Below are 11865 nucleotides of genomic sequence, written 5' to 3'. Positions count from 1 at the left end.
TGATCTTCAGAAATCATTCTAATATGCTGATTTATTATTAGAATTATCAACAGTTGTGCAGCCAAATATTTTTAAGTTACGCCTTCTTTCTTTGCGTGAACGTTTGGGCGGCGTTATGCAAATCTTCTCACATCGTGACGTAGACATGTGGGGTGTGTTAGAACGAGCCGTTTTAGGTAGGTGTGGATGACTCTTAACTTTTATAAAGAATATCTCTTTGGATTTGAGACTTTAGTCTTTGCAACTTTACAGATCTTCTTTATGCACCAAGAGCTTGTAACACTCCAAAGAGAAAGGAAAAATTGAAATCGCATCATATGACCCCTTTAAGTAATTGTAACTTTATTATTATAAAAACTTAGTGTACTTAAACTTATTATAAAATGTAGTCTAATTTAAGCGTGTGTATATAAATCAGTTAATGTTAACCGTCAATATTATAGTAATGTAGTACTTACTGACTCTCATGAATATTTTACATTAGTTACATTAGCATTAGTTTGTTTTTTGGGGGGGAGAAAAATTGTCATGTACTGTGTACGTGTATACTGTATACGTCATGTACTATATATCCAGAATAAGCGAAAATCAAATGAATCAAATTGGAAATCAAATCGAATCGTAAAATTTGTGTCAAAACGCAGCTCGAATTATAACGCAGTAATTTCAGGGATTTTGTTGATGATAATCAAGCATTATTTTGCCAAGTGTGTTTTTTGCTTGTTTCTTGACTGGTTTAGGCCTGTGGACAGCTGACAGAGACATTTTTCATATCTTTCGTGTATTTGCAGCACTGTTTTTTAATAGTAATAGATGTATGTATCATATTTTATGTCAAATTTGCACATTTAATCAATAAATTTCTTTCGTGTTGATATTCAGGGGAAAACAGCACTCTTGCTTGTGTGATGTGTGTCACCTAATTGTATCATATGACATAAATATAAGACAAAAACAAATAGAGGGGCATTATTTATTTATTTTATTTTTTTGCCCCCATATCTTGAAAATCAAACTGCAATCTAACAGACTACATCAAGCTCATGGAGTGCATGATATGAAGGCATGTTTTGTTGTCGCAAAGTGAGTGATGTACTAAGTGGCTGCTCATACATTGTTAAAACTAGAGATACACAGATGGCAATTTTCTTGGCCGATTCAGATTTCCAATTTTTTGTTTGTGTGATTTGCCGATACCGATTTTTGCCGATTCCGATTTTCTTTCTAAGAACTATAATTGACAGCATATACAAACACAAATCTACTTTTCTTCAACGCAAAGTTTTATTTTCATTAAAAAAACACAAGTAAAAAGTCAGTAATAAAATAAGAACAAATAAAAAATTGCAAACAACAGCACAAATAAATGCAATAGAATAAAGAGAGCTATGAAACTAAGTTTTTCAGGTTAAGTAAGTTTTTATTCAGGTAAGAAATACTACAGAAATTAAAGTAATCAAATGTAAAATAACACATCCAGTGCACTGTCCCTTTAAGAGAATGTAAATTGGTTGGACAAAAAGTGTATATGTCCGAAATCACATGTGATAAGCCTGATAGCCTAATTGACCTCATGTGTGTTGAGTTGGTGGTGCGTTTTTTCCTCTGTATGGTCAGGCAGTTAGGTCGGTGTCATTTATAATTGCCACACTCTAGACTCCAGTGAGAGTATCATTCTCTCAGCACACAGCTCTGCCCTCAGGCCACACACAAACATTTTTCATACTGACACTCACTTCACTCACATCAAAAACCTCCAATTAGATCCATTCTCTCTCAGCCTGATCCTGCATGCAAAAATAAGTGGGAATTCTGTCTGTGCAAAGTGTGACGCTCGCTATTAGGAGTATATTTCATTAGACACTCGCTCTCTCTCTCTCTCTCTCTCTCTCGGTTTCTCTCTCATCCTCCTGCTGTCTCGTTTAAGAAATTCTTTGACATTAAAAATTGTGACTTAGCAAAATCTCATTTATGTTTATCACAAATTAAAAATCACATTGTTGCCAGGCAATCCTCTTATAATAAGCAGTTTTGGGAGACAGGCGTGCTGAAGTTATCTTTTACCCCAGCAAGAGCAGACTGAGCACAGGCGTTTTTTCCTCTGTATGGTCAGGCAGTTAGGTCGGTGTCATTTATAATTGCCACACTCTAGACTCCAGTGAGTGTATCATTCTCTCAGCACAGCTCTGCCCTCAGGCCACACACAAACATTTTTCATACTGACACTCACTTCACTCACATCAAAAACCTCCAATTAGATCCATTCTCTCTCAGCCTGATCCTGCATGCAAAAATAAGTGGGAATTCTGTCTGTGCAAAGTGTGACGCTCGCTATTAGGAGTATATTTCATTAGACACTCGCTCTCTCTCTCTCTCTCTCTCTCGGTTTCTCTCTCATCCTCCTGCTGTCTCGTTTAAGAAATTCTTTGACATTAAAAATTGTGACTTAGCAAAATCTTATTTATGTTTATCACAAATTAAAAATCGCATTGTTGCCAGGCAATCCTCTTATAATAAGCAGTTTTGGGAGACAGGCGTGCTGAAGTTATCTTTTACCCCAGCAAGAGCAGACTGAGCACAGGGAGCCGTTCCTCTCTCCTGCTCATCTCTTTCCCAGAATGCCTCCAATTTTGACCTAAATAAAAGGTGTTGCTCTTTTGTTGTTGATAAACGCTCACTGCGTATGCTTTTAAATTTCTTGCACCAGAGTAATACCAAACGCCTTTGAATAGAAATCAAAGTCACTTCACATCCCTCATCATCTCCATCCTGGTTGGCTGAGTATGTCTCTTGTTTTCCTGCAGGCGTCCACGCCGTACAGCCTGGAGTCGGATAACTTGGGAATGGACTGCATCATCTCTGGAAGTGCCTCTCCAACGCTGGCAATCAACACTGTGACTAACAAGGTAGTGTTCAGTCCTGGCTGTGTTTCTTCTATCACAGCTGACACCAGCGGCCTACATACCCAGTTTACATTTATTTTTTCCTGCCGTGGCTATATGCGTGCACTTCATAACAGGACTGACGTGTGATGCTTTTGTTTACACGGACGCTGAGAAAACTGACGTCGAGTCTCATCTATATTGGGCTGGCATTATGTGCACAAATCCTCTTAACGGTGCATATGCGGTGTATTGTGAATCGCTAATACCTTATTCTATGTCTGTCGAGTCCAAAATGTCAGGTTTGCGCTTACACAAGATATTAAGTGTCGAATGCAGTATTCTTCATCTTTGGATATGGTTTGCCTCAATGGTTCTGTCGTTCAGTTAAAGCTGAAGTGTGTGATTTTATGTTAAAATGCTTCCTCTTATACCATCTTAATATGCAGAAACAACTATATTAATTCCCATTTGTCTCTCCTTTTCCTTAAAAAAGCAAAAATCTTGGTTACTTGCAATGAAAGTGGATGGGACCGGTCTGTATACATTAAAATACTTGTGAAAGTTAAGTTACATTAAAGATTGTGCTGCATCTATAAAAGCTTGTATTATGGTGCTAAATGGTTGCAGTACTTTTCTGCTAGAGAACAGTGAGTTTGTTCAATGTTTGGAGGTCTGATTACCTGCTGTATGCTTCTAGGCAGAGCACCCGGAGTGACTCGTACCGTAACTCGCCCTCCGTGGCATGACTTTATGGAGAAGTGTGTAAAAAGGAATGGAGCAAAACACTCTGAAATTTAAATAGGCTTTTTAACCTTAAGCGCTCCACTCTTGGCCTGGTGCGGGCTGCACGCTCTCTCTGGAGTGCTTTTACAAAGCCCAAAAGCATCAGTTATTAATTTACTTCAGGCATTAAACCAATAGTATTTCACATTAAGCATGGTGTTTAAGATGAGGACTGTGGGGGAATGTGGAATTCATTTGGATTGAATTATAGTATGTTTGGTGATCTGTTCATCTGGATAGAATACAGTATTGGTGCTGTATATAATATTTATACAGTGTATATAGAATTGTTGTGATTGCTAGAACATTTCTTTGCAAAACCTAGTGAGTTGTCCTAACTAAAATAGAACCTTTATAAGTGACCCAGTTTTCAAATAACGAAGTGATAGTATAATATATATAACAGGGCTCTACAGTGCGACCATTTCAGTCGCATTTGCGACTGAAAACTACTGCGTGTGACTATGACAATTTTTTTAGGAGCACCAGTGCGACTGTCCCGATCATCATCATACTTGTGATTGCGCTCAGGGGAACTTCAAAGGTTTCTATATGTTTTTGCAGAGTTGATTTTTTTTCGGTGTTTTGTTTATGAATGAACATGGTTTTTAAACTAATCTAGTGAGTCAGTGATTCATGATTACCCGTTCATAAAGACTGAATGAATCAGCTGTTCGAATGAATCGATTGAATGAATGATTCAGTGATAAAATCAGTGACTTGCCGCCACCTGCTGGCAGTTTTAGTTTCATTTTTAAAGTATCTTTTCAGTTATTTAAATCATTTAATATTTCTTTTTTAAGAATTTGACAAAAGATTACATACTTTTAATAAAGTTAGAGTCAAATATCACTTCGTAATGGGAAGGCTACTTTTTGATCAAATTTTGGATTATTGATTAGAAGGTGCTCCTAAAATTTTGAACGTGCTCCTGAATTTTTTAAGTTAGGAGCACAAGTGCTCCTAAAAAGAAAAGTAAGCATAGAGCCCTGTATAAGGATAAATAGCATGCAAATATTGACATTTGGTTTTTTTGGGTTTTAGAACACAATAAACCATAAATCTTTTTATTGATTGTTTTATTGCAATATTAGTATTGTTGTTTTTGCACACCTCCAAACGACTTTTAAAGCGTTTCACACAACAAAACATTGCAAGCTTAAGGTATGACTGGTTCATATGGGAAGAATTTCAAGATCCACCCATAGTGGGATTTCGGGGTTATCCCATGAGCATATGCTTTCTTTGCCCTCCTACACGAAACGCTGATAGACTAGAAACCAAACACACAGGAGAGTAAAAAGAAGACAGCAGAGTTCGGTGGCTCCTTGGAGATGCTTTTTCTCAGTGTGGGCCCTGTAAACAGAGAACATGCCACGCCTCTTAAGCACTTCATGCCAAGCCACAGGAATTCCCTCTTTCTCATACTTTCCCGCCTGCTAGTGCAGGCCAATGGGAACGTGCCTGTGCTGCATAACATGGAGAAGGAAAGCCTGGCTGAGACTGAGCATTCTCTCTTTCTCCCTCTCCCTCTGACTAAATGATCACTATGCTATTGCTATGCTTTTCCCTCTCTCAGTTCAGTTGGCTGAGCTTCGTGAGTAGGCCCAGATGGAATCTACAGACTTATACTATGATGTTTTAAAGAGAGAATCTGCAAAGTGAATTAAAAAAAAGAAAGATTTGTTAATCTGACTGTACTGCAGTCTTGTTGCAAGAAAGCCAGGATATTGAAATGTTATATTCAAATATTATTTAAATATATTTTATTATATTTATATTTTCATTATATTGAAATATAATGATACTTGATGCTTAACATGAACTTTCATAATCTTTTTCTTAAATTGCATAGTAGAAATGAATGAGAAATGTTGCTAAATAAATCAACAGATATTTGATATGTGTATAATGTGTATATATAATTTTATTATGTTAATATATTTATGTATATTTGAATATATTTTATATATTTGTTATTATATTATATTTCTTACCTTTCTAACTTTTTTTAAAAGCATAGTACATATTACTGCTAAATAATCAAAATAATAATTTTTGTGTGTGTGAGATGGTGAGATATGTAATTTAATGATATACATTTTTAGATATGATTTTATATAATTTATATATTTATAATATTTATTATTTTGTATTGAAAGATTGTAACAAAAGATGGATTGAAGCCTAAGCTGAACTTTCTTTCCTTTTTTTTCTAACACTGTCTTTAAATTGCGTCAAAGTAGAAATTTTCTTTTGAATGCAAGTTATTGTTAGAGACACCTGGGTGGATTTCTCTTTGATTTCATAATCCTTGTCTCATGCTGAAGATTAGTCACCCGTATGAAAGACTCCACTGGCTTTTGACTTTAATTCACGGCTAAATATAGCGCTCCTTTTCCACCGCAGCAAACACACAGGAGTATTTGCAATGGATTTGTTCACCCCTTACCTTCTCTCTGCGTGTTACTTTCCCACTGTGTATGTGCGTGTGTGTGTGTGCGTGCGTGCGGACATGCACACAGTGCTAGTATGTAGGCGTCTACATTTTGGGCCTTGAACAAACCACAGTGTGACAAGGTCTTTAAATCATACTTTATGGATACAGGGAGTAAAAATAGACTGTGGTGAAAGGCTCACGGCTAAAAGCCTCTTTTATGACTTAATTACATATAACATTTATACTTGTTCTTCACACCAGGTTTTGATTATAATTGTAACTGGTTTCTGCGTGATTGAATTTTCGACATGCCTAAGCTTAGTTGCACACAGGGTTAGTTGTTCTGGTAATGTACTGTTTCCAGGCCTAAACATAGCTGAACGAGGGAAGAGTTATAATATGCAAATCATTCCATGACATTAACCCCCCATCTACCCTCAATCCAGTGCAGCCCCGGCAACTGTTATGCTCCGCTCTTTTGATGAACAGGGAGTAATAGGATTGGGAAACATTTATTCTGCTTGAATGATAATTCTCTGTAAGAGACCGTGATCTGTAATGTGTCTTTCTATCTGCTGTCGCGCTGAGTCAAGGGGGAACGGGACCGAAGTGTTTGTGTTTGCATCTCTTGTGGCAACCAAAAATCTATTGGGCCTTTCTCTATTGAAATGGTTTTAGAAAATATCCATACAATGAAAGCCAATAGGGTTTAATGTAATTTTGGACCCCATTGACTTCCATTGAGACATTTTGGTAAATATGTTCACACAGGTTTGGAACGACATGATCAATAATGACTGTATTTTAATTTTTGGGTCGGCGACCGGTTAAGTGTAGCATGAAAGCCTCTGTACGACCTTACTGAGGCAGGTGAATCTTGGGACTTGTTGCGTGGTTTTAGTACTACACTGCTGCTGCCAAGACATGCGGCGTGTGATGTGAGTGCGGCCAGCATTGTTGCGATTCCATTCATCCTTTCCTACCACGGCAAACTCAATGTAGGACTGTTCTCCCAGGAGCTCATTATATTCATTCCCATACCATCCCTCCAATGCCTTATTTATTCTCATTTTGCAACTAGCACATATTTGCAGTTCAGCTTTTCAAATGATAATTGGGATTATCATTTTTTTAAGTGGAGGTTCTTCCGCTTCGGAAAACTGCGCATTCAACAGTGCACACAGAAAGGTCAGGGTCTCTGTAGCATTCGGGACCTTTGTGAGCTGTCCCAAACCAATTTGCGCTGTGCGAGTTGACGGTTCCACCGCTGCCAGCATCGTGACCTTTACTGAAGGAGAGCTCTCCCCTCTCAGCCGTCTGAGACAGCAGATCATCTTGCTGGCCACCAGCCACGCTTTCTCTCCATATGAGCCACAGTGTGGGGTGCGGCATGTTAGCGCTGACTTTACTCTTGTACAGACAGTGTGGCGTACGCATGCCACACGTCACATATGTGACGCAACCGTAAACATTACCGTTATGAAAAGGGCTAAGAATTCCCCTCAAGACTTCTGAAACCAGGCAGTTTCTGTTTGATTGGCTCCTTTTCCTCAGCACTCCACCTGTGGTTTCAGCTTATCATCACATACATGCATACATGTGAAAAATTTAAGGGGGTCTGAATACTTTCCGTACCCACTGTATATACATACACACACATATATACATACACACACACACATATAGGTCCTGTATATTAATGTATTCAAAAAAATATATTTATTTTTTCCAATTTTCATACATATGTGTTTATATACAATTGTGTATTTAAACATTTTATTAATGGAATGTTTATTATGCAGCTATTTTGATATAATGAAGAAAAACGTGTTTAAAACTTACATGTAACCAGTTAATGAGTTACTTAATAAATACATATAATGTGTTGCATGTTTAATATTTTTTATTTTATTGCATTTAAAAATGTAATAAAATAATTTTTAAAATAATTACATCAGTTCACAGTCGTTTGAAACAACTCTCTTATATCAATAAAAAACTGTTAAATAAAAATATATCAATATTGTATATAAAATAATGAATGGTTAATTTTTCTTAATAAAAAATATTTTAAAAAATATTTTTATTGTTGTTGTTGTTATTGTAATTAATTTTATATATACAAATATAATTAAATTAAAATGTGTACAGGGAGTTGTGTTCAGTGTATAAGGAAAATTTTGTTCTTTTTAGTGTCATTAAATGTGACCCTGGACCACAAAACCAGTATATAAATATGTTATAATATATTTATATACAATAATATATTAAATTATACAAAATAAATAATAATATATATACATCATCTGAAAGCGGAATAAATAAGCTTTCCATTGATGTGTTTGTTATGATAGGACAATATTTGGCCGAGGTACAACCATTTGAATATCTGGAATCTGAAGGTGCAAAAAAATCTAAATATTGAGAAAATCGCCTTTAAAGGGGTCATATGATGTTGCAAAAAATAACATTATTTTGTGTATTTGGTGTAATGAAATGTGTTTATGCGGTTTCAGGTTAAAAAAACACATTATTTTCCACATACTGTACATTATTGTTTCTCCTCTATGCCCTGCCTTTCTGAAACGCGTCGATTTTTACAAAGCTCATCGGTCTGAAAAGCGAGGTGTGCTCTGATTGGCCAGCTATCCAGTGCGTTGTGATTGGCCGAATACCTCAAGCGTGTGACGGAAATGTTATGCCCCTTAACATATTGTGATGCCGTGTCCCGACTCTCTCTCTCTCTCTCTCTCTCAGTCTCAGTCTCTCTCAGTCTCAGTCTCTCTGTCTGTCTTTTTCTGCTTCATCCAGCTGATTTGAACAATGTAATCTGTTTGAACATAACCAGATTATATGCGCTCATCTTTACAGTGATGCATAGTGTGTCATCTGACTCCCACTGCTCATATTTCTTGTGTACAATTAGTCTCTGCTGCTAATGTTCTATGCAAGCTAACTAGTGTTTCCTGCTCTGATTTAGTGATGCCTAAATTCATGTGTAGTATTAGTTTTAGTTTTTAATGTTTTAGTATAGTTTTAAAGATATAGTATAGAATTTTTATATTTTCCATTTATTAGTAATGAACCATAACATGAAAATAATTATCGTCTTATCAGTGTCAGCCAGAAAGTTAATATTGTGCATACCTAGCAGAATATGGTTGTCTTTCCAGTACTGAATATGATTACATTCATATGCATTTTGAGTACTGACAAGAGACTATTGAATTTTATAACAAAATATAAATTCTTAAATTTTCAGGCATTTTCAGTGAACCTGTACTGAATGAATGGGATTTAAAATGTAAGATATTCACAAAGTTTTATTGCTGTAAAAGGTTTATTTTTTTATTTTTTATTTTTTATAGCTTTTTTGTGTAGTATAACGCTGGAACCATGTATTATCAATGGGAGACACTGTAGGAAACGCCGGCGCTAACAATTATCTGTTTACGGGATTGTTTGCAATAGCTTTGTGATGTCTTCAGATACATGTATTTTTCCCCTCACTAGTTCACACTGACAGCTAGAATTAGACTTCTTCAGAGTGGCAGATGACTGTTTTGCCAGCCTCTCCAGTCTGCTAAACACTGTTGTCTTGAGCTAGACATGGCAGAGCCTCTGCCCTTGTGTACGCCACAAATATGCTCGGCATTATGGAGGCCTTGGGAGCTATTCAATGAATCACTCATTCTGGGCATGAAAGGCATCTCTTCAGACTCAAAACAGTGAGCAGATCCCATTTGGAGTGAAACACTTACGTGAGAGTTTCAGACACGCAAGCTAATTCGTTTTGATGGGCAAACCTGTACTGGATATTTTTCATTAGAAAGATTTGTTTTATGGATCAGTGCCTGTTTTTTGCAGGCGAGCTTTTATGATCTTGCTGTCGATTTCAGTTGTGTTGCTCAGTTAGTTTCGCCAAGCTGTTAATTACAGAATAAATAGCCGTAAAAACAACTTCAGAGAGACTCTCAGGAGACGTGTCTGTTTTGATCATTGCTGTATGGTTATGTAGAGATTCAGCCGTGCTAGTAAATAAACGGTCAAGATTTGGAGGGTTTTGTGCGCCTGAGATTTAGCTCCTGCATATTGTACTGCAGTGTGTCTGGCAGTTCATTTCCTGTGCCGTGATGCTGAGTGCTGTAGTCAGTGCTGTCATGTTCTATCTCAGCTCTAATCTGCCGGTCACTGGGCCTGGCTGAGCAGTGCTGCCGTTTAGAGTGGCAAGGTTGCTAATCTTGTGTTCGTCATCCTCCTCTCCTCCCCCTTCAGGTGACAAGTCATCCAGAGTCGGTGTCCCAGTCCATGAGCTTGCAGCAGGCCCCTCAGGCCCAGTACAACATACCGGAACGCGACAAGCAGCTGCTCTTCTCCGACTTCGAAGATCTCAGTGCCTCCTTCCGCAGCCTTTACAAGACTGTGTTTGAGCAGTCCTACAACCAACAGGGTGAGTTGCACACTCGGACATCCCATCAGACAGCTCGGGGAAAAAACGCCAAGTCTAGTCTGCAGAGTTTTTGTGCAGCTTGCAGAGCTTCGAGTACTTCAGGCTTATTGGTAGCTGAAAGCATCAACAAGTCAGCCAAAATAATTCAGTGTGTTTGTGGAACTAATGGTCACTCTTTTAAACCATTTGTTAAACGCAATCCACTAAATACTCACTTCCTCATTACAGAGAAAAACTACATTTGAATAAAAATGTGTACGCTACGCTATGAAATTAAACTAGCTGACTGTATAATTTAGCAGCAAAAACAATATCTTGAAAAAAAACTCTTTGGTGCACATTATACAATTTAAACATGTTTATTCTGTTAACTATTTGTATTCTTACAAAATACATTCATGAATATAAGATAGAAATCATGAGAAAAAGAAAGGCTTCTAATAATCTTTCTGTTTGTGATAATTCCTTCCTTCCTTAAACTTAAAGTATTATAATGGGAATATATCATCTTGGAGAGAGAGTTTTACCGTGCTGACTGTCATAACTGAACGTGATGCGCTGTTTGAATGCTGAGCGGAGAATGAATGACAGCTGCAGCAGAAAGAAAATGAGTTTCTGTAAACCTAAATTCTGTCCCTCACATTAAGATATGGAATGGCTTCAGATGATATAGCAGGGCTCCAGACTGCGACAATTTTTTCTGACTGTGCGACAAAATTTTGTGTGCGGTCGCACTGGCGCGACCACCGCGTTGGAGCCCTGTATAGGCTATACAGTGCATGAAGAGCAAACTGGTGCTCTTCTGTTTCTTTTGGTGTATGACTCCCCCTCGTATAAAAAGCACAATAATCACGGTTGTATGAAACAACCGCGGTTAGATCAAATAATCGCGATTAGACGGTTATTTAATTATCGCGACAGGCCTAGCGTAAACATAAAACCATGTCTGGAGAAAGGACAAACAACAAGTGCTACTCTACACTGCTCAAAACTCGCGTTTGAATCGTCAGTGGCAAATTCTTTAAATATAAAAAACGTACTTACAGGCTGTGAGTCAGATGCGCCAGACTGTCCTTGCAAAGTTGGAGCTGCCCCACTTTATAGAAACAGACACCGGCATTGTAGGCTACTCTCACAGGAAACAGTCCTCATCCTCCGCAAAATGCACTGCACACATCAGAATATTTGGGTTGAACTGTTCTGGAACAGTGTTGTAAATACAAACCCGATTCCAAAAAAGTTGGGACACTGTACAATTGTGAATAAAAACAGAATGCAATGATGTGGAAGTTTCAAATTTCAATATT

General features: G+C 37.4%; 1 protein-coding gene across 1 annotated transcript in view; it reads left to right on the top strand.

Moving 5' to 3' along the window:
* The window catches only part of LOC107727748 (forkhead box protein J3-like), a 126341-nt gene that overhangs the window by 106444 nt on the left and 8032 nt on the right, over nt 1–11865 (top strand). Inside the window, exons 5-6 of the mRNA XM_016537707.1 lie at nt 2805–3026; nt 10351–10558. Of these exons, the coding sequence (XP_016393193.1) occupies nt 2805–3026; nt 10351–10558 (430 nt within the window). The remainder of the gene's footprint in view (nt 1–2804; nt 3027–10350; nt 10559–11865) is intronic.

Source organism: Sinocyclocheilus rhinocerous, unplaced genomic scaffold (assembly GCF_001515625.1).
Source record: "Sinocyclocheilus rhinocerous isolate Xijiao unplaced genomic scaffold, SAMN03320098_v1.1 scaffold576, whole genome shotgun sequence".
NCBI lineage: Eukaryota > Metazoa > Chordata > Actinopteri > Cypriniformes > Cyprinidae > Sinocyclocheilus > Sinocyclocheilus rhinocerous.
The sequence above is the reverse complement of the archived record's forward strand: the minus strand, read 5'-3'. Positions and strand labels throughout refer to the sequence as shown.